The 17,667-nt window shown below is 45.5% G+C and overlaps 9 protein-coding genes across 12 annotated transcripts; 2 read left to right on the top strand and 7 right to left on the bottom strand.

Annotated features, from left to right (window-relative positions):
- Positions 1-6: 6 nt before the first annotated feature.
- Fbl6 (F-box and leucine-rich repeat protein 6) lies at positions 7-4,272 on the bottom strand. Its single transcript, XM_017250539.3, has 9 exons — positions 4,132-4,272; positions 2,589-3,549; positions 2,315-2,525; positions 2,084-2,253; positions 1,889-2,029; positions 1,656-1,823; positions 1,361-1,593; positions 1,171-1,305; positions 7-1,105 (listed from the first exon to the last, which is right to left on the bottom strand). Exons 2-9 carry the CDS (start codon positions 3,531-3,533, stop codon positions 892-894), a joined length of 2,217 nt encoding a protein of 738 aa, XP_017106028.2. The 5' UTR covers positions 3,534-3,549; positions 4,132-4,272; the 3' UTR covers positions 7-891.
- LOC108131589 (CIMIP2 protein CG18335) lies at positions 3,796-5,689 on the bottom strand. The gene is made up of 2 exons (XM_017250543.3): positions 5,531-5,689; positions 3,796-5,465 (listed from the first exon to the last, which is right to left on the bottom strand). The coding sequence occupies exons 1-2, from the start codon at positions 5,569-5,571 to the stop codon at positions 4,535-4,537; spliced, it is 972 nt and encodes a 323-aa protein (XP_017106032.1). The 5' UTR covers positions 5,572-5,689; the 3' UTR covers positions 3,796-4,534.
- Positions 5,690-5,735: 46 nt separating this feature from the next.
- dare (NADPH:adrenodoxin oxidoreductase, mitochondrial) lies at positions 5,736-7,763 on the bottom strand. The gene is made up of 4 exons (XM_017250541.3): positions 7,417-7,763; positions 6,668-7,040; positions 6,442-6,613; positions 5,736-6,385 (listed from the first exon to the last, which is right to left on the bottom strand). Exons 1-4 carry the CDS (start codon positions 7,626-7,628, stop codon positions 5,736-5,738), a joined length of 1,407 nt encoding a protein of 468 aa, XP_017106030.2. The 5' UTR covers positions 7,629-7,763.
- On the top strand, positions 7,151-7,432 carry LOC108131596 (uncharacterized). The gene is made up of 2 exons (XM_017250554.3): positions 7,151-7,256; positions 7,311-7,432. Exons 1-2 carry the CDS (start codon positions 7,154-7,156, stop codon positions 7,388-7,390), a joined length of 183 nt encoding a protein of 60 aa, XP_017106043.3. The 5' UTR covers positions 7,151-7,153; the 3' UTR covers positions 7,391-7,432.
- A 106-nt stretch (positions 7,764-7,869) lies between the features above and the next one.
- On the bottom strand, positions 7,870-8,490 carry LOC108131595 (ciliary microtubule inner protein 2B). Its single transcript, XM_017250553.3, has 2 exons — positions 8,333-8,490; positions 7,870-8,279 (listed from the first exon to the last, which is right to left on the bottom strand). Exons 1-2 carry the CDS (start codon positions 8,346-8,348, stop codon positions 8,011-8,013), a joined length of 285 nt encoding a protein of 94 aa, XP_017106042.1. The 5' UTR covers positions 8,349-8,490; the 3' UTR covers positions 7,870-8,010.
- Positions 8,491-8,656: 166 nt separating this feature from the next.
- On the bottom strand, positions 8,657-11,424 carry LOC108131591 (uncharacterized). Of its 3 annotated transcripts, XM_017250545.3 has the most exons (3): positions 10,337-10,493; positions 9,599-10,002; positions 8,657-8,902 (listed from the first exon to the last, which is right to left on the bottom strand). In XM_017250545.3, the coding sequence occupies exons 2-3, from the start codon at positions 9,927-9,929 to the stop codon at positions 8,799-8,801; spliced, it is 435 nt and encodes a 144-aa protein (XP_017106034.1). In that variant the 5' UTR covers positions 9,930-10,002; positions 10,337-10,493; the 3' UTR covers positions 8,657-8,798. The 3 variants fall into 3 exon arrangements, with proteins under 3 accessions (XP_017106034.1, XP_017106037.1, XP_017106036.2); XM_017250548.3 differs by lacking the exons at positions 9,599-10,002; positions 10,337-10,493 and adding an exon at positions 11,203-11,424; XM_017250547.3 differs by lacking the exons at positions 9,599-10,002; positions 10,337-10,493 and adding an exon at positions 8,975-9,485.
- Positions 11,425-12,223: 799 nt separating this feature from the next.
- On the bottom strand, positions 12,224-13,320 carry Obp47b (Odorant-binding protein 47b). The gene is made up of 3 exons (XM_017250429.3): positions 12,895-13,320; positions 12,712-12,834; positions 12,224-12,648 (listed from the first exon to the last, which is right to left on the bottom strand). Exons 1-3 carry the CDS (start codon positions 13,003-13,005, stop codon positions 12,289-12,291), a joined length of 594 nt encoding a protein of 197 aa, XP_017105918.2. The 5' UTR covers positions 13,006-13,320; the 3' UTR covers positions 12,224-12,288.
- Positions 13,321-13,469: 149 nt separating this feature from the next.
- Positions 13,470-15,484, top strand: LOC108131651 (CWF19-like protein 1 homolog). 2 transcript variants are annotated; one of them, XM_017250643.3, is made up of 8 exons: positions 13,475-13,534; positions 13,595-13,761; positions 13,819-14,141; positions 14,204-14,521; positions 14,574-14,682; positions 14,736-15,064; positions 15,131-15,288; positions 15,343-15,484. In XM_017250643.3, the coding sequence occupies exons 1-8, from the start codon at positions 13,515-13,517 to the stop codon at positions 15,482-15,484; spliced, it is 1,566 nt and encodes a 521-aa protein (XP_017106132.2). In that variant the 5' UTR covers positions 13,475-13,514. The 2 variants fall into 2 exon arrangements, with proteins under 2 accessions (XP_070133998.1, XP_017106132.2); XM_070277897.1 differs by having other exon boundaries at positions 13,470-13,534; positions 14,736-15,288.
- Positions 15,485-15,628: 144 nt separating this feature from the next.
- Positions 15,629-17,506, bottom strand: Fpps (Farnesyl pyrophosphate synthase). Its single transcript, XM_017250647.3, has 6 exons — positions 17,270-17,506; positions 16,867-16,961; positions 16,584-16,795; positions 16,154-16,515; positions 15,870-16,096; positions 15,629-15,810 (listed from the first exon to the last, which is right to left on the bottom strand). The coding sequence occupies exons 1-6, from the start codon at positions 17,443-17,445 to the stop codon at positions 15,629-15,631; spliced, it is 1,254 nt and encodes a 417-aa protein (XP_017106136.2). The 5' UTR covers positions 17,446-17,506.
- Positions 17,507-17,667: the final 161 nt, after the last annotated feature.

The following is a 17,667-nucleotide window of genomic DNA, read 5'->3' on the forward strand; positions in this document are numbered from 1 at the left end:
GGCGCAGTGGATTGAAAATGTTTGCGTTTATTTTAAATTAAATGTACCTTTAATTGCCGTCTCTTAACTGCTAGTAATGCTTAACAATTGAATTGTTTTAATTTATGTTTATGTATGTGTGTTGTGGTATATGCGTTAGCTTTATTAATGATTAATTTTTGTTTTTGTTTTGTTTTGTTTTATATATAAAAAAAACATTCAATCTGGAACGTTCTCTAACGCCAATATGTACAATTCTATCGGGTTAAAAGATCCTACAATTGCCTTAGCGACTTTTGAATTGACAACTACTTTATGGTAATTATATATATCAATTTTTTGTTTGTATTGCGAAACGTACATATTAAACTTATCTTAAAATTTTTGTATACATACTTTACACACACTCAATGGTCGGACTTAACTAATAGTAAATCATTATATATATATATATAAAATTATATATATGAAAAAAGGGGGGCGAAAATCGTTGCCAAGTGATTTGCTTTTTTATGCGCTGCCAAATAAAATTCGAATAAACTAAATTATGAATACATATTGCATTTACAAAAGGTCCAGCCAAGCAGGCGATGCTGAAGCATCTATCTCGATCCTCCAGAAAAAAATAAGGGGAGGTGGAGGGAAAGCTGCCGTTTATGAGCGGAGAATACTAAAAAAAATAGTACATTAATTACAATCTACGGCCTATAAACAAGATAAGCATTATTGGAAGATGCAAGCGATTGCAAATATATGCAAATATTGCATTTTTTGCGGACTACATTACAAACTCAACAAAAGCGCCCAAAAAGACCGTCGCGCCAAGAGGGATGCAACAATTTAAATTACATTTAAACTTGGGCCCGCCTGATCAACAATAAAACCGATTTGTGGACATGGCCACTGACTGGATTAGTTGCTCCCGCTAATGCTGTTACTGCCTTTTAATTGCACACCAAGCACTTCTCGCAGCTCGTGCAGCTCCTGAGGACCCTGCATCAGGCGCTTGACACCGCGCGGTAATCCACGGCACGATGCCAAATTGATGGAACTCATGTTCACGCAATTCGTTAGTATTTCCTTGACTGCCTCATCCGACACCGATGAGCCGCACAGGTTCAGATGACTGCAAGGCAAACGTAAATTGTATTTAATAAACTGACAATAGTTTCATTTATGCCGGGTACTCACGCCAATGGGGATTCGCTGCCTTTTTCGGCGAGGGCACGCAAGGCATTGTCTATCGGCTGTTGGACGTTCGCCCAGGCCAAATCCAGTTCGATGAGGCTGTGCGCCCACTTCGAGGCGATGAGCTCCAGGCCCGACCTGATTACGAAAGAAGATGAGTACAAGATCCTAGTAAGGATATGTCAATGCTTACCCCATGTCTCGCGTAACGGAGCAGCCCGATAGGAATAAATGCTTTATATCCCAGGCTGGCAGACGTATTAGGCTCTCGTGAGTCAGCCTAGTGCAGTTGCGTACATCCAAAAGCTTGAGCTTTGAGCTGCTCTTCAAGATTCTCTGCAGATGATCATCGCTAATGATGCGCGACTCATCCGTCAAGGCGGCCACAGACAGCTCTTCTAGATTTGGAAATCCTGGCGAATCCATCTATAAAGTTTTATAAAACTATAGTCATTGTTATAAGAATAGGAAAAGAATAAAAGTCTTACAATTTCCTGCATGCTTGCTGTGCTTGGTGTTATGTGCGAGTTGGTCACCCGCAGGACCTTCAACTTCTGGCAGCCGTGCTGCAGCTTTTCAATATGTAATACACCATGCGATGTGGCCTGAGTGGTCACATTCGAGAGATCCAGTAACGTCAGATTCGGACAGTGCGTCTGTTTTGGGGAAAGCGTACAAAGATTAACAAAAATGGATCAGTTTCCAAAGATGCCAATCCTACCGAAAGAATTCCAACTATTTGCGGTATTCCCGCCAGACGATTGTGCGCCAAGTAGAGATGCGTGAGACGGCTGCCCATGGTCTGGAGAGCATTGCACAACGAGTTCACCCCCACTGCACTTTTGCTGGCATTCATCTCAACCTATTGAACCCAAAATCATTATTTTCTTCAATGGAAAAGTTGCGTCTAACTTACATTTATGGAGCTGAGGTCTAATCGCTGCAATTTTTTCATATTGTCCACCAAATAAGTGAGGTGATCCGATGTGAAACCTTTCCAGCCGGACAGCGTGATTCCCATTAGATTCGGGCAACCGCTGGACAACTTGGCTAAGAAGCAATTTATGTCTGATATTTTCCAATTTGCTATTTTGGATAAAAATCTCTTATTAAAATTAATCTCTTCGCATGTTTTTTGTAAACTTACAAACATTCAGCTCTGTGCAGGCACTACAGCGGTTATCCACAAACCACTTGAGCTTCAGTTCAGTACGATACTTCTCCTTGATCCAAGTGGTCAGATCCATGGTGCGCCACAATGTAGGCCTAAGCGAAACCTGGCGCCACAGTGAACAGACTCGTCCCAACCGGAACAGGGTGGGCAGGCAGCCTTCCTTGTCCACAACTTGCTCAAAGATCTGCATCATTAAAGAGGAGAATTAGTCAAGATTATATATAGAATTATAGGAGTTCAGACTCACCCTGAAGAGGACATCCTCGGGCAGTTTTTGGGCCCAAACACTTTGTTCGATAGGCTCGGCTGCTGCTGCCGCTTCTGTCGACGATTTTTTCTGACTATTGCCACTGTCACCACCGCCAGCACCTCCTCCACCGCCGCCCTTCTTCTTGCGCGGCTCGTACTCACTCTCGTCGCTGTCCGCTTGCTTTGGTTTGCGGACTCGTTTACGTGCCGGCTTGGAGGCTGCAGGTGAAACGGGAACGGGTGGCGTCGCGGCGGCTGGGGCACCGTCTCCGGCGTCGGATTTCTTGATGCACAGTTTGATACCCACTTTGTTGTCGCTGATCTCACTTTCGTACATGGGCAGAGCCTTGGGCTTGCGGGCTCGGGAGGCGCGTGGTGACGTGGACGCAGCTTTGCTCGACTTTTTGGCGCTGCTAATCGCCGTGGAGAGGGGCTTCCCTGACTTTGGTATGGAGCCGTTAACCGCCGTTGAGGGCTCTGTTTGCTCCTGCTTTGGTGGAGGAGCTGGCACTGACACCAGCAGCTGTGACTGCTCCGCCACCGGCGACCGCTGACCCTCAGATGCTGGCGAGCACGACGTCGACGTGGCTGTGTTAGTCTCATCCGTTTGGGTCTCTGACTTTGGTGGTGACAGGATGTTCTCCGGGATGACGGCTGTGACGGCGGAAGTGGTTGTTTCCGAGGCCAACAACTGGGGAGGTGTTTGCGACGGCGTGGAGGGTGTGAGGGTATTTATGTCCACTGTCGTTGACGACTTCTCCTTGTCCCCCAGATCGCTTTGAATCTGTATTCCGGGCGGCCCACCACCACCACCAATATCCGTGTCCACTTCCATTGCGGATACCTCAGTAACTTTGGCTGCAGACGACTCAGCTTTCTCTTTGACGCCATCTTCGTCGGACACCTTGGTCTCCTCCACTTGAGAGGCCTGAGATTCACTCATCACTCCACTCACTTTTCTGCAAAACAAGAAATCGGTGGAAATGTTTCAGATTTGAAATTTTTCATTATTTTCCGGCCGGGAAAATCGATGCAAACAAGTCAACTCAACCCATTTTGGCGGTCTTTCGTGTTTTCCCATTCGCCCCCGTTCTCAATAAGAAATTCGAAAAGTGGGAGCTACTCTCCTCTCATCAACGAGCCCCCCCCCACCCCCCGCTACTCACACTCGTTAATCTCACCTGCCACCAACAATTACATATATATATATTTTTTGTTTTTATTTTTATTCGTTTCTTCGCTCTCAATAAACAAGTCGGACGCAGTTGGGGTCGCACCGACTTGTTTGTGACCTGTGCGCAGTCTCCGTTCGAATTCCCGCCATAAATCTCACTAAGGGGAACCTTATCTTCATGGGGGCCCCTCACAAGATTGTAGGGATCTGCCGAGATATGATTATTTTTTTTAGGCACTTGTCGCTGCACTCCATTTATTGATTCTTAGTTTTTCTCCATCAAAATATGCTGCTGCGACGGATGCAGGGTGCATAATCGGCATTCAACTCACCACCTGGTAGGTACACAAATCGGCATTCAACTCACCACTTGGTTAGGTACACAAATGTATGTGTGTGTATTTGAATTGTTCGATTTCGATTCTAAAGATTTTTTCCTTAGCGTTTTTGGAAACTGTGGCCTCTTCTGTTGAGCTATAGGCCGCTTTTTACATTTTTGCCGGGCACTCGGGGCACTGCACTGCAATGGGTCACGGCATTGGCGGGAATTCGTACATTATTTATGCTTAAAATCAATTTAAACTTATTTCCAAACAGCCAACAAAACGACGTAGAAGCAGAAAGCTAGGGTTGTTGTTTTTGCCGTATCGATATCATAACAATCGCCAGTGTGACCATCTCTTTGTAATGGCGAATTTTTCATATTCCTTCCGAAGAGTGGCACCACCTTGCTAAAAACGTTACTATTTGAATATGAATGACCGGCTCCCTCAATAGGCGTAGTCCAAATTGGCCACCTCCGGCAGAACGGTGAGACCCTTGTGCACTTCCAACCACCGTTTGGCGTCGTATGTGGTTTTACTGAATGTACGCCCGAACTTGTACATTTCGCCGGGGACATGGCCCGCGTAATTGGGAACCATGCCGTCATCCTCATGATACACGATGAAGTGTTGTACAGGGGGACAGGTGATAGCTGGACGGCTAAGGTCCTGGCCGCAGCACCAGGAGTCACGCTTCCGCTTGTACATATAGTCGGAGAAGCTGCATAGTGCTCGGTTGGTGAGCACCTTGTTGGATTCCCCAAACCGAGTCACTGACATGGGTATGTGACCCGCGTAGCCATTGATTATGTACTTGTCCGGATCTTCGTCGTCTAGGAAATGAGGTGATGTAAACTTGCTGTATGTAAGCTTCTCGGTCTTCGGCGGACAGCACTCGTCAGCTAAGCCCTCGGAAACACCAGTGACCGGAAGCAGGGGAGCCCGGTACTTGGCCTGCGGCAGCAATCTTTCATTGATCTTCCGATCGAACAGACCCTTGCCACTCTCCAGCAGATCCCTGTGTCTCAGAGTTCGATTTTCGCAACGGTAGAGCTCCATTAGGGTTTCATGGTTTGCCACCCCGGCGGAAGCAGCCGCCACATATCGCTTTCCGATCTGGCTTCGAATATTCGGAACGAAGCCAGCGTAACCCGGTAGAATCGGATGTCTATAATTGGAGTCCACTAGATCCTCTCTGGCTTTCAGCACCTTCAGCTCTCGTTCGGTAGGATAGTCCTTAAGACCTCTCGTCACATGGATGGGGGCCACTATAAGTTCCGGAGCATGATAGATGCAGGGATCGATCAGCAGCTTGTGGGTTTGTTTTCCGTACGTGCGTCCTACTCTGCTGCGATCTCGGGCGCAGTGACCCGTGTACCTGAGAGGATATTTCGGGGCTATAGGATAATTGGGAAACCTACTATACAAGCTGTTCCATCTCACCCAGGCACTAAATGCGGCTCCGGCGTAATCGCATGTTCCATTTTACGATTTAATTTGAATTACACAATAAATTTTGAATCAATTTTTTTATAGATGCTTTTTCATTCGTACAAAAATAAGGACTAAAAACAAGACAGACAACTAACAACAAGGTAGATTTGGTATTTGTAGATCATTGCCCCCCACCACCTCTAGGATTTGGATCTCAAGCTCCGGCAACTCGCAACATTTCTTCGACGTTGACTATTTTCTCCCGCGGTTTTCCTTTGGCTTTTCCGGACTCGGTTTCATAAGCGTCTATTCTCTTCCAGCCGTCCCACGTGATTATCCGCTTGTCGTCCGCCTCGTAACCCGGCTTAGCGGTGCTAGTATCTATGGCCTTGGAGGCTATGTCATCACAAATGTTTTTGGCTACCGCGAATGCCCCACTCATAGTCGTTAGAATAACTCCCGTGGGTCCAGTTCCCAGCCAGCCAGCAACGTAGAGACCAGGATCAACATTTTCGGACGTTTCGTCTTTCAGAACGCGACCCTCGCTGTTGCGCACATTTCCTTTTCGAGCGTCAAAGTTTATGCCCGAATCCACGCAGCTGGACTTGTAGCCAATGCTGCGCAGGATTAGATCTGATGGAAGACGCTCCGTGGCACTGGTGGCCACCGCCGATTCTTGCTGGAGCTCCGTAACTGAGAACTCCATTTCACTTGGCGCTATGGCCTTGGGAGCGCGCAGGAAAATGGGTAGGAATTGTTTGACGCCAGTGCCAGAAGCCCTTCCCTGATCCTTTAGGCTTTTAAGCATCAGTTCAGTGAGGCGTTTTCGGGGACGTTGCAGTTTCTCCAGCTGTTCCTCAATTCCTGGAATTAAGGAAACTTTTAAAAAGGGAATACTTTAAAAATATAAACATATCTACCAGAAAAGTCGCTGGACCTCCACCGGATATCCACTTTGGGCAGCTTGAGCATCTCGCGCAGCTCTTTGATGGTAAAGGCAGCTTGTAGCGGCCCTCTTCTTCCAACCAGGTGCACTCGTTCCACTTGACTGCGGGATAGGGCTTCTAAAGCATACTCTGTGGTGTCTGTAGTCTGCGGGAAATAAAAGTTTTTAAAATATTTCAAAAATGTAAGGGACTTTGCTACCTTAAGTGTGTCTAGGGGGCTGAGAAGCATTCGTGCCACATCCACTGCCACATTACCCTGGCCCACAATAGTCACATCGCGTCCACTTAGATCCGGCGACAGATTCTCCGCTCCCGGCAGGCCGTTATACCAGGCCACAAAACTCCGTGCGGATATAACATTCCCCTGTTGTTCGTTCTCCAGCTCCAGTTCTCGATCCTGATCGGCTCCATAGGTGAGCAGAACAGCGTGATATCGATCCCTTAGATCCTTGAGGGTCACATCCTCTCCCAGGGAGACATTACCAAAGTAACGCAGACGCGGATGCTCGGCTGTCTTGGTGAAGGTGTTGATGACGTTCTTGACCTCCGGGTGATCGGGCGCAACGCCAAAGCTGCAATGTCAATTTGCATAATGCGACAAGTCGTTAGTGGATAGCGTAACACGCAACCGGGTGCAGATAAAAGCTTCTGTGGAATGCATGGAATTCGCAGTTCAAACCGCAAAATGTGGAGGATAGGTAGTGCTCCTCTGATCGCCAGCTTCTTGCTGCTAACCAGCCTGACTCTTGCCGCTGCCAGTCCACTGTGGGGCTTGGACCAATTTGGAGGTAAGATTGCCTTCTCCACAAGCAACAAGAATTCCAGGATATCCTCTCCTTTAGCCTATCTCAGTGGAATCTTTCGGTCCGTTGTGGGTCCCCTTTTTGGCTTTGGCTCCGCCACAAACATCACATCCTCCTAAGTAGTCTAGTTCCTGCATCTGCTTACCGTACCAAACCAAAGGGAACCGGAAGCTTCTCCAGTACATCCACCACACAGTCATCCAGTTTCTTGAGCAACTGCTGCGCGGAATAGAAACCCGCAGGTCCGGCACCAACAATGCAGATGCGCTTGGTGGGCGTGGTGGTCTGGAAAAGCTGCCATCTGCTGGAGGATGTGTGGAGCCTCCGCCTCCAGATGTTCAGCAAATGGGAGCCCATGAAGTGTTCGCCCGCGGTTCGGTTTGTTTACTATTTGGCTTTCTAATCGTGAGATGGCACAAAAAACGTTATCACGAACCGTTGTCGATATCGATAGGCAGCAGGGTCGGTGGATCACATCACATGGGCGCCAAATTTGAATTTAATCTAATCTATTGCACAGTTTTGATACATTAGTTTTAAGATTTTAAAATACATTTATATTAGCAGATAGACTTAAGTCACACAGAGTAACCCCTAATTTAATTTAATTAAAGCCATTTATTATCTAAATAAACTTCATGCGGTTATAATTTATATTTTAAGTGCTTTTGTAAGCCTAACACAGAAAATTTGACTTGGCTTGAGTGATAGTTGATCTTGTAACCTAATAAGTTGTAGATCAATCATGGTTGAGGGTCAAATGACGCTTGGCGTCGATGGTGGACCGGCCGTAGGTGTTTCCCACGCGAAAAATATTGCCAGGAACATGGCCTCCGTAACGCGGTAGCATGCCAACCACACGCGGGTAAATTACGCCGTTGGGATTGGCAAAGGAGCGACCCACACCAGCGCTTTCCACGGGAACCCACTCGGCGCTGCGAATGAAGTGCATGTCATCCTTGGGATAGCACCATCCCTCGTCCGGCAAATGGAAATCAAAGCCAAATCCTGGTGGTATCCGAATAAAATAATATTTTTAAAATGCATAACGTAATACTTACGACTGGCGTAAGACATTTTAAAGCACTGGAAACCGAAAGTGTATGATGCCTCCGAGAGTTGCTGCTTAACTGGGGTAACTAGAAACTAAATCTGTCTATTAATAGCCTTTGCAGCCTTTGACAGGAGGCGCTTCGACAAAACGATTCGTCCGTCTCCATTGGCAACGGAGGCCAGGAACTAGCAATTGCCTAGATGCCAGCAACAAGTTTGGTCACGACACCGATTTGCATTTCCTGATGGCTTATGGTACTTTAATGGGGCACCGGTAATTAATGCGGCTCCTCGTTAAAGAATTCGCCCCGACATTTACAATCATTATTGGGTAATTTTTACTTTTATTAAGTTTACTGGTTCATAATTTAGTCATTTACAGGGGGACGATTGTGTGTTGTGGGGTTTTTAACAGTTTTAGGGTGTCAGGGCCGGAAGCTATTCCCAAGATGTGCTCAGCGACTGCTTGGGGGCTCAGTTGGACTTCTTCGCCTTCTTGGCCTGCTTGCTCTTAAGCTTCTCCTGCTTCTTGAGCTCCTTCTCCGTCAGGGACTTGTACAGTTTGTAGCCGAAGAGAGCTGTAATTAGATGGAAGAAGGATATGTTACTTGGGCTTGTCTTATTTGGATTTGGAGATGAGGGGCTGAGACCGAAGACTGAGACTAGGAGGAATATCACGGCCGTAAGAATCGAGCTGGAGTAGGCCTGGGCTATGTGCGCATGCTGCGCTATCCGCTCTTCGATCCTGCCGATGGTCTGCTGGAATTTGTCCTTCATCTCCGTTAGGAACTGTTGCTTGTCCGTGTCCGCCAGTGACTCCAGCTTGTCCTGCATTTCGCCGATCCGCTTGACCAGATCTTGCGAGAACTTGCTGCTGGGCCCGGTCTTGGCCACGATCGTCTCCACGGACTTCTTCAGCTGCTCCATGATGCCGAACGCGTCATCGAACCCCGACGAGCTCATGGTGTGGGTGGTGACGGAACTTCAGGGTAATCGGACAAGGTGTTAGGTTGTCAACTTCTGGCCGTCATGGATTCGTGTCGAGTACTGCCGCGGTGGGTTTTGGATGGGTCTGCGGTGGATTCTATGTGGTTATCTTATCTAAAATCGAACGCCTATAAACGAAGCAAACATTCTAGTTCGGGCTCGTGCGTGTGAGTGCTCTGGCAGCGCCCCCTAACCCTATCGCCCCTCCCTAATCGACGCACCCCACTGTGGATCATATCGCGCCCCGATAAGGGTCAACTTGGCCCAGCACCTTTCCGGTGGCTTACCAAAGACGAGCAGAATGAGGGCCAGCATCACAAAGAACACCATGTACTCCTTGGAACTGTGGCCGGGGTGTCCGTACTGGCGCAGGAAGTCCTCCGGCGATGGCGGTTTCGGGTTAAAGATGCTTTCGCGCAGCTCGTCGCGCTCCGCATCGGATATGCCCTCCATGTCCTGGACCATCTTCCAAATCTCCTCGGGGCTGGGCATCTTGAAGTCCGGGTGGCCCGGCTCGACACCGGGAGTGGCTCCCGCAAATCCATCGGCACCACCGGCAGCAGCCGCAGCTGCCACGTCTTCAGCAAAGGCCTGCTGGTTAATCGGATCCTCGGCCATGATCAATGGTAGACTCGGTTAGAGGGGTTCACTGGTGGTGGTGTTCTGTGGGCTCGCCTTTAACGGTTCGCGTCTGAATGGGTTATAGGAAAGCATAGTATACGAGTCTGGTTTCAGGTATCTTTGGCATGCTACTGAAGGGGGGCAAACAAAATCACAGAAACAAACAACGTGGCAAGCTAAACTGAACAGATACGGATTTTGAATTCGTGCCTCCGGATTCGGATAGATAATCATTGACTTTGACACGCGGCATGCAGATAATTTGGTTCAATGTGACTTCTGTTTGCAAATCTAGTGTTTATTCGATTAGGATATTTTTCCTAATCCCCTACCTCCCCCCCAGGATCACACACAAATACACTCGAGTATGGTAATTTTTGGCGCTTGACCGCTGGTTTGCTTACGTGCTCCGGCTTCTGCTGCTCGGGAGGACTGAGCGTGTTCTAAAATTCATTTAAAATCAATACGAAAATAAACTGATACTTGTCCGTAATCAGTTGCTTATATTTCATTATATTGAGATATGCCCGCTTGCCGATTTCCCTCCTGCCTTCGTCAGCATGTTTCCAAAGGTAGCCCAAAGAAGTTGCTATTGCAGAGAGCGGTAATACATTTATACAGTGTCTGTGATAAGGGAGAGCCACTAATCAGTGCCGGACACACAGAGAAAAAAGCTGTCAATTAATTCTGGCTGTAAGCCTCTTATCCATGGCTTTTCCCAAATGATTCATAGAGAGAGAACTACAAATTATTCAGTTCCTAGAACAGGGTCATTAGCAAATAGACTTTAAAAACATATATTTAGTTTATCAAATTGAGGTTCAACTGTACTGCTGGGACTTCTCAATGGCTGCAGGTCGGTGCCTTATCAAAAGCCCCTTATCTCCCTTTTTGGAACCCACCAACTTTTGGCTACGTACGCAAGAAAACCGGAATGGAATGGAACCGAACGGAATGGTCAGCTGGATAGGAACACGTATGCCTGACTTCTTGCCAAAATCACTATCTAAATCAAAGCTACTCCAAACCAAAACTAAACCAAAACAGATAACAACCAAAAGCCAAACACAAATGACACTGAACAGCTGAAAACAGTGGGGTTGATGGGGAAGGGGGTTCGCTTGTTTGGTGAAAGTCTTTCTTTTGACCCAATTTGCGGTGTGGCCGGGATTGCGGTAGTTACATGCTATAGACATTGGGAACGGGGAGCGGTAACAATAACGAAAGAATGGAATGGGGGGGCCGGAGCATCGGGGGCTTTAGAACTCACCTGCCAAAGTAAAAACAACAATAGCCGGCACATAGAACGCTAGGTTGGGGATAGATTGCTGGAAAGGTGAGCCGGCGTCGGTGAGGTCAACCATGTTGGAGTTCTTTTAGAATATGCTTCGAAGTAATCTAAGGCAGAGACTGAACTACAATTTTCACTTAACGATTGATAGTTTATCTCAATAATTGCTCTAGCACGGTCGAAGAAGCTGGGAATGATGAAAACAGTGTGGCCAGCCAACGAAAGAGACGCCAAGATGGATTGCCATTTAAAATTCATTCTGGTAACACTGGAAAATTCAAATTTCAAATATTCCGAATATATTATATAAAAATCTTTAAAATATTTTGTTGGTAGGTTTTGATGCAGATTGATGGAGAATCGATCTACAAATCGATCAAGGTATTCCGTTTAGGAATCGGATGAATATTGCCAAAGATATGGCTATCGAGGGGGCCACATTGCCTTCCCCATGCCATTTTCAAATTTTTGAAGGGGACCCTCCAGAAAAAGTGACAAAAAATCTGAAAAATATTTTGTTGGTAGGTTTTGATGCAGATTGATGGAGAATCGATAGACAAATCGATCAAGGTATTCCGCTCAGGAATCGGATGAATATTGCCAAAGATATGGCTGTTGAGGGGGCAACAATGCCTTCCCCAGGCAATTTTCAAATTTATGAAGGGGACCCTCCAGAAAAAATGACAAAAAATCTGAAAAATATTTTGTTGGTAGGTTTTGATGCAGATTGATGGAGGATCGATCTTCAAATCGATCAAGGTATTCCGTTTAGGAATCGGATGAATATTGCCAAAGATATGGCTGTCGAGGGCATCGATCAGCGGATCATGTCCGGTAGGGAATGTCCGGTTTTTGTTATTTTAGGCAATATTAAATTTTTGTGTCTTTTTTAAAGCACTTTGATACAAAAATTGCTTAATTAATTAATAGCAACATTCCCTTTTATAAAAACATGTGTTTGTAACGGATGAAAAACAGGGTTAATTGAAGTCCCAAATATATTTTTCTTTCATGGCTACGAAATTTAATATTATATACAAAAATTGCTCTGCATCGGATACAAAATCAAGCACCCAATCCACATTGTGTAACATAGGCTTTGGCCAGGGCACATTCCGCATTCTGAGTCCATCGGTGATCCGGGCAGTTTTTGAAGTACTCCATGTAGGTGCAACCAAGTACGATGGCGGAAAAGGGACTGCATCGCTGTTGCTGCTGCGGCTGCTGCTGTTGCAACTGTTGCATGATCACGGCCAGCCTCCGTTGCGATTGTGGCTCACATTTGGAATAGGCCATGGTCATAGCCTCCACAAAGCCGCTGTCGTTGGAAAACTTGGCGGATAGATCGCTTCGAATGTTTTCCAACTGGAGCTTTTGAGATCCCTCGATGTAATTGGATGTTGTTAGGATGCACTCAGCAAGGCACTATAAAAACAAATAAATTATTTATATTTAAGTTCGTTCCTCTGTGAATTATGATGCTCTTACCGCAGCAGTTTCCAGAGAGGGAGGACCTGCGGGTTTTTGACCATTTCCTGCTCCCAAAATCTTTTGAGCACATTGATCTGCCACTTGATCGCGTCCGCCATCTTTGCAGCATAGGGCTGGGTCCTAAAAATGGTTCAGTGATCAGAAAATAATATTCTAATAGATCTACAATTTAGAAGTTACCACAAGCTGAGGAGGCCTTTGACAATTAATAGCTGCTTGGCCAACAACTTGTTGGGAGTAAAGGGTTACTCCGAGCAAAACTGAGATCAACAGAATCTGACTGGGCGACATTGTTGTGGCTGGCTGTATGACTGATATGGAAATTGAATCGCAAGTCCCATTTTATATCCGCCACGCAGTTCAAGCCAGACATCTAATGGAACGTTAACCAAAAGAGTAATGGCCACTTAATAGTGCCAGCCACGCATGACCAGAAAAGCCCAGCAAAAGTTCATTGTTGCAATCTGCTGCTGTTTGGGGCCAATGTCATAAATAATGGCATGTTTTGGGCCATTGACATTGCAGTAAGGTTATAGTCGGGTTATATAAGAATATTGTCCGGTCAATTAACCACCAATTGCCAAAAATTCTATGAAACTGGGAATTTTATTCTAAAGTGTGTCATGGTAGTCAAAACTAACCAAAACTATGATAATTATGTATGATTGTGGAAAATACAATGGCTGGCATCGTTAATCATAAAAAATAAAATCAGAGCACATTTAAATTTCGCGCCCTTCTGCGCAGCAAGTTGGCAGCCCTGTCGGTGGCGTTAGTTATAAACAATCCCACTGTCAACAATGGACGCGAGCACCAAAATGTGAGTAATAAACAAGAATTATATTCAAAACAGACTAATTAAATTGTTAATTAATCCTAGCTTAGTGGTAGGCGATGTCCGGGGACGTTTCAAGCAACTTTTCCAGCGCGTGGAGCAGGTCAACAAAAAGGCGGGACCTTTCGAGATCCTCTGTTGTGTCGGCGATTTCTTTGGTGACGAAAAACAAAACGAGGAACTGATAGCATACAAAAATGGATTCAAGCACAGTAAGTACTATTTATTGGGCCATATATTTGTATTCTAAGAGCTTACTTTATTTCCAGTTACGGTACCTACCTATGTTCTCGGGCCCAATACAAAGGAACATGCCAAACATTACGAAGATCTGACTGATGGCGAAATCTGCCCCAATCTCACATACCTGGGGACGAGAGGTGTTTACACAATCAGCAGCGGGGTGAAAATTGCTTATTTAAGCGGTGTGGAAGCCACAGGAACTGGAGATTCCGAGCATGAGTTTACCAAGGATGATGTGATAGCTGTTAGAAATGCGTGTCTGGTCTCCAAGAATTGCTCGACGGAATATCGTGGTGTGGATGTCCTACTGACTTCCCAATGGCCCTATGGAATGCAGGAAAAACAAAATGTATGTCATGAAGTCCCTTTATGGTCAGTCTCATGATACTATAGCTTATATCCTCCTTTTAGGCTTCTGCTTCAAAATTAGTGTCCTTTCTTTGCCGGGAAATAAAGCCGCGCTACCACTTTTGTGCCATCAATGGCACCCATTATGAGAGCGCGCCTTTTCGTATGCCCAAGGATGAGACCACCCAGTTCGAGCTGTGCACTCGTTTCATTTCCTTGGCTGAAGTGGGCAATGCCGAAAAGGCCAAGTATATTTATGCTCTCAGCCTGAAACCTGTAGATAAGTCACGCTTACTAGATCTTGTCCAAAAGACAACCAATGAAATACCATGTCCTTTCATTGGCTTGGATTTGGGAGGCGCCATAGGCAAAAATGATTCGGTAAGTAACTTTATTTCAAATACATTTCAAGTCTAAAATGCCCTCATTACAGTCCGAAAGTCGCCAGTACTTCTATGACATGGAATCTGGCAATCGTAAGCGTCATCATGGTGATCAGAACAAAAGAGACAAGCGACCAAAAATACCTCAAATTGATCAAGGTTTGTTGTTGGTCACTATTTTAGGCCATCTGTAATACTTACTTTCTTTTTAGAGAAATGCTGGTTCTGTCTTTCCTCACCTGATGTGGAAAGACATCTTTTTATTACTATTGGTGAGCACTTTTATCTGGCATTGGCAAAAGGACCCATAAACAAGTACCATGTAATGATATTGTCCACAAAGCATGTGCCCTGCTCCGCACAGCTCAGCTCAGAGGAGTGGCAAGAGCTTGACAAGTTCAAGACGGCACTTAAAAAGTTCTTTAAAAGTCTCGGACAAGTTGTGTGCTTCACAGAGCGGCATTACAAGTCGGTTCATCTGCAGATCAATGCCTTGGCTTTCGAAGAAGGATACGCGTGGAAGATCAAGCATAGCTTTGAGGTAAACAAAATATGTCTTTCAATATATGTACTAGTTTTCTTAATATGTAGTCTATTATCATTTCAGGACAAAGCTGAGGAATTTAATTTGGAATTCGAAACATTGCCTGCGCTGGATTCTCCGAAAATGCTCCCCGAAATGGGGCCATATTTTGTAGCAGAACTGCCCGACGATACTACTCTTATTACGCGACAAATGAAACATTTTCCCATTCATTTTGCCAGGTGCGTTAAAACAAAATAATATCACAATCAGCTTGTCTAATTGGTTATTTGCAGAGACGTTTTCTGTTCGGAGAATCTACTGAATTGCGACGAGAAAGTTAATTGGAAGGAATGCCTTCTGGAAAGAGACGAGGAACTATCATACGTAGAAGAATTCCAAAAGGTCTTTGGACCATTCGACTTCACAGACAATTAAGTAAAAAGATTTCTTTGTGTATAGTTAAAATTTCATGATGGTTGTATAATTGCTGAGCCCATGCTGACAGATCATCCATTGTAAATGCTAATACTACAATTTAAGTAAAAACTTGCTCAAAAGTTCGATGCATTTTGAAGTAAATTAGGAGTCGCGTTGATAGATTTTGTTTAGAATTTGTAGGAAGGTTTGATGTGGCACCCCTCGAGAGGTTTGTTGTATATGAGTTTTGATCATGTTGTAGGATTCTTCCTCAAAAGTGGCATACGTTGATGGCAGTCCTAGTTCTTTGTAAAGTTCCTTTACTCGTTCCACTTTGGCTGGGTCTTAGGAGGATTTAAAAATGTTAGATTAGCTATTTAAGAGTCCTTTTGATGTGGCTTACCTTCCTTGCCGTAGCAGTCTACCATTATCTGCTTCTGTTCGGCATTAGCACGTTGCATGGCCACCACTGCCAGCCAAGAACACTTGTTGTCCTGAATATCTGTGCCGATCTTTCCGGTGACTTCTGGATTTCCAAAGCAGTCAAGGAAATCGTCCTGAACTTGGAAGAAGTGACCCATTTCCAAGAGAATGGTCTTCGATTGTCTAAAGGCCTCGGCGTCTTTGTATCTAAAAAAATAAAAGACAAGATTAGGTTGAAGAAGAGGATAATAGTTTCAGGTTTACCCAGCCAAGTGCAAGGCAACAGCGAAAGGCAGGTAGAAGGAGTAGTAGGCAGTCTTGTTATCCACAATAGCTTTGTAGTTGTCCATGGTAAACTCCGATACACTGCGATTTGAGTTAAGTTGGTCCAAGGACTGTCCGCAGGTGGTAATGTAGGTGATTTCGTGGAAGAGCTCCATCAGCGCCACATAGCAGTCCAGGTGACTGAAATGCTTCTTCAGAACGGCATACATGGCGTTCTCGATCATCAGGGCATCGTTAATGGCAGTCAGACCCACGCCCTCAACTTTGTGCCAGCACAGTTGGCCGCGTCTGGTGGTGCTATTGTCCATCACATCGTCAGAGATGATGAAAAAACTTTGGAGCTGCAAGTAGAACGAGAACCGAAATGGAAAGGAGGGCCCTTGGACCAGCGGCGACCAAAGACTCTTACCATTTCCACGCACCAGCCCAGGTACTGGGCTAGCTTTATGTTCTCGGGAGTCAGATCCTGTGCTGGCACTAGATTTTTGTACGTGAGGACTGTGAGAATGCCCCGATTTTTCTTTCCCCTAGGAACGTTGTATTGCAGGACCTGGGCGAACCATTTGGCAGCATCGTTGCAGTTGTATGCCTTCGTCACGCTGGTGATGTCACGTACAAGATCTGCCAACAAAGTGGGTCTCGATTAGCATTCGAATTAGCATGATAATTAGAAAAGGTGAGGCGCGGTTAACCTGGGAACACGGCCATAAAGTCACGGCTTTCATCTTTGGAAACTGTGACGCGGGCTGCGATGGGAACCGAGTGATTTTGTAGTGTAGATAGTGTTCTGTGAAAACAACAAAGAGGAAACGATTCAAGGATTTGGAAATAAGCTTCTAGGATACTATTCTTAGGTAAATAATATGTCCGCAAGAGTTAAACAATAGAACGCAGAAAGAACAGACGCACACATACTGACGAAGATGGCCTACGTGACTTCAAAACTTTCTCCCTCTTTGAAGAAGGAATGTTTGTTGTCTGTATCTGTGCCCACGCCCGGAATCACGCCCCAAACAGTCACCCACCGGTCGAAACATAAACAAAACGAGCATGCAAAGGTCAAGTGCACAAACCGGTAGATAAGAGTGGATGTACCTGCTTGTTTTCTTCAGTTTCTGTTCGTTAACCAGCTCCGAGGGCAGGCCACCAATTGTATCCATTGACTTGATAATGGGCTCTGCATTGACCTCGTCGCTGGTGGAGATCATCCGCTGGAGCCGCGAAGCCAGTATCCGCTGCTGTGGAATGAGCTGACGGGCCAATTTAAACATTTTTAATAGAACAGAAGACTTTACGGTTTGAACGACTGATTGACTTTGGGTTGGAACCAGAATTCAGTGTTGGAAAGAAGAGAAAGTTTGCTTTAGAGTTGGTAGTTGGGGGGAATATTTCAGCAAATGAATAAAGATTAATTTAAAAAAATAATAGTTAAATTTAAAACGAGATATAATAAACAACTAAACTCGAACTCAAAACTTGTTCATAAATAAAAA

Source organism: Drosophila bipectinata, chromosome 2R, assembly GCF_030179905.1.
Source record: "Drosophila bipectinata strain 14024-0381.07 chromosome 2R, DbipHiC1v2, whole genome shotgun sequence".
In the NCBI taxonomy this organism is placed as follows: Eukaryota; Metazoa; Arthropoda; class Insecta; order Diptera; family Drosophilidae; genus Drosophila; species Drosophila bipectinata.

Excerpts from the sequence above, each read along its gene's own strand:
- Fbl6 (XM_017250539.3), bottom strand. The coding sequence starts at position 3,533 with ATGAGTGAATCTCAGGCCTCTCAAGTGGAGGAGACCAAGGTGTCCGAC. Across the intron at positions 2,526-2,588 it reads CCGAGGATGTCCTCTTCAGG|ATCTTTGAGCAAGTTGTGGA; the intron begins GTGAGTCTGAAC and ends TTAATGATGCAG. Across the intron at positions 2,030-2,083 it reads TAGACCTCAGCTCCATAAAT|GTTGAGATGAATGCCAGCAA; the intron begins GTAAGTTAGACG and ends TGGGTTCAATAG.
- LOC108131589 (XM_017250543.3), bottom strand. The coding sequence starts at position 5,571 with ATGGAACATGCGATTACGCCGGAGCCGCATTTAGTGCCTGG. Across the intron at positions 5,466-5,530 it reads GAGCCGCATTTAGTGCCTGG|GTACACGGGTCACTGCGCCC; the intron begins GTGAGATGGAAC and ends ATATCCTCTCAG.
- LOC108131596 (XM_017250554.3), top strand. The coding sequence starts at position 7,154 with ATGTGGAGGATAGGTAGTGCTCCTCTGATCGCCAGCTTCTTGCTGCTA. Across the intron at positions 7,257-7,310 it reads GGGCTTGGACCAATTTGGAG|CCTATCTCAGTGGAATCTTT; the intron begins GTAAGATTGCCT and ends CCTCTCCTTTAG.
- dare (XM_017250541.3), bottom strand. The coding sequence starts at position 7,628 with ATGGGCTCCCATTTGCTGAACATCTGGAGGCGGAGGCTCCACACATCC. Across the intron at positions 6,614-6,667 it reads GCCCCCTAGACACACTTAAG|ACTACAGACACCACAGAGTA; the intron begins GTAGCAAAGTCC and ends TATTTCCCGCAG. Across the intron at positions 6,386-6,441 it reads GAGGTCCAGCGACTTTTCTG|GAATTGAGGAACAGCTGGAG; the intron begins GTAGATATGTTT and ends CCTTAATTCCAG.
- LOC108131591 (XM_017250545.3), bottom strand. The coding sequence starts at position 9,929 with ATGGCCGAGGATCCGATTAACCAGCAGGCCTTTGCTGAAGACGTGGCA. Across the intron at positions 8,903-9,598 it reads CCTCATTCTGCTCGTCTTTG|CTCTCTTCGGCTACAAACTG; the intron begins GTAAGCCACCGG and ends ATCTAATTACAG.
- Obp47b (XM_017250429.3), bottom strand. The coding sequence starts at position 13,005 with ATGTCGCCCAGTCAGATTCTGTTGATCTCAGTTTTGCTCGGAGTAACC. Across the intron at positions 12,835-12,894 it reads AAAGGCCTCCTCAGCTTGTG|GACCCAGCCCTATGCTGCAA; the intron begins GTAACTTCTAAA and ends AACCATTTTTAG. Across the intron at positions 12,649-12,711 it reads CCTCTCTGGAAACTGCTGCG|TGCCTTGCTGAGTGCATCCT; the intron begins GTAAGAGCATCA and ends TTGTTTTTATAG.
- LOC108131651 (XM_070277897.1), top strand. The coding sequence starts at position 13,515 with ATGGACGCGAGCACCAAAAT. Across the intron at positions 14,142-14,203 it reads GAATGCAGGAAAAACAAAAT|GCTTCTGCTTCAAAATTAGT; the intron begins GTATGTCATGAA and ends TCCTCCTTTTAG. Across the intron at positions 14,522-14,573 it reads CCATAGGCAAAAATGATTCG|TCCGAAAGTCGCCAGTACTT; the intron begins GTAAGTAACTTT and ends CCCTCATTACAG.
- Fpps (XM_017250647.3), bottom strand. The coding sequence starts at position 17,445 with ATGTTTAAATTGGCCCGTCAGCTCATTCCACAGCAGCGGATACTGGCT. Across the intron at positions 16,516-16,583 it reads TGGGCTGGTGCGTGGAAATG|CTCCAAAGTTTTTTCATCAT; the intron begins GTAAGAGTCTTT and ends TTCTACTTGCAG. Across the intron at positions 15,811-15,869 it reads AGACTGCTACGGCAAGGAAG|ACCCAGCCAAAGTGGAACGA; the intron begins GTAAGCCACATC and ends AATCCTCCTAAG.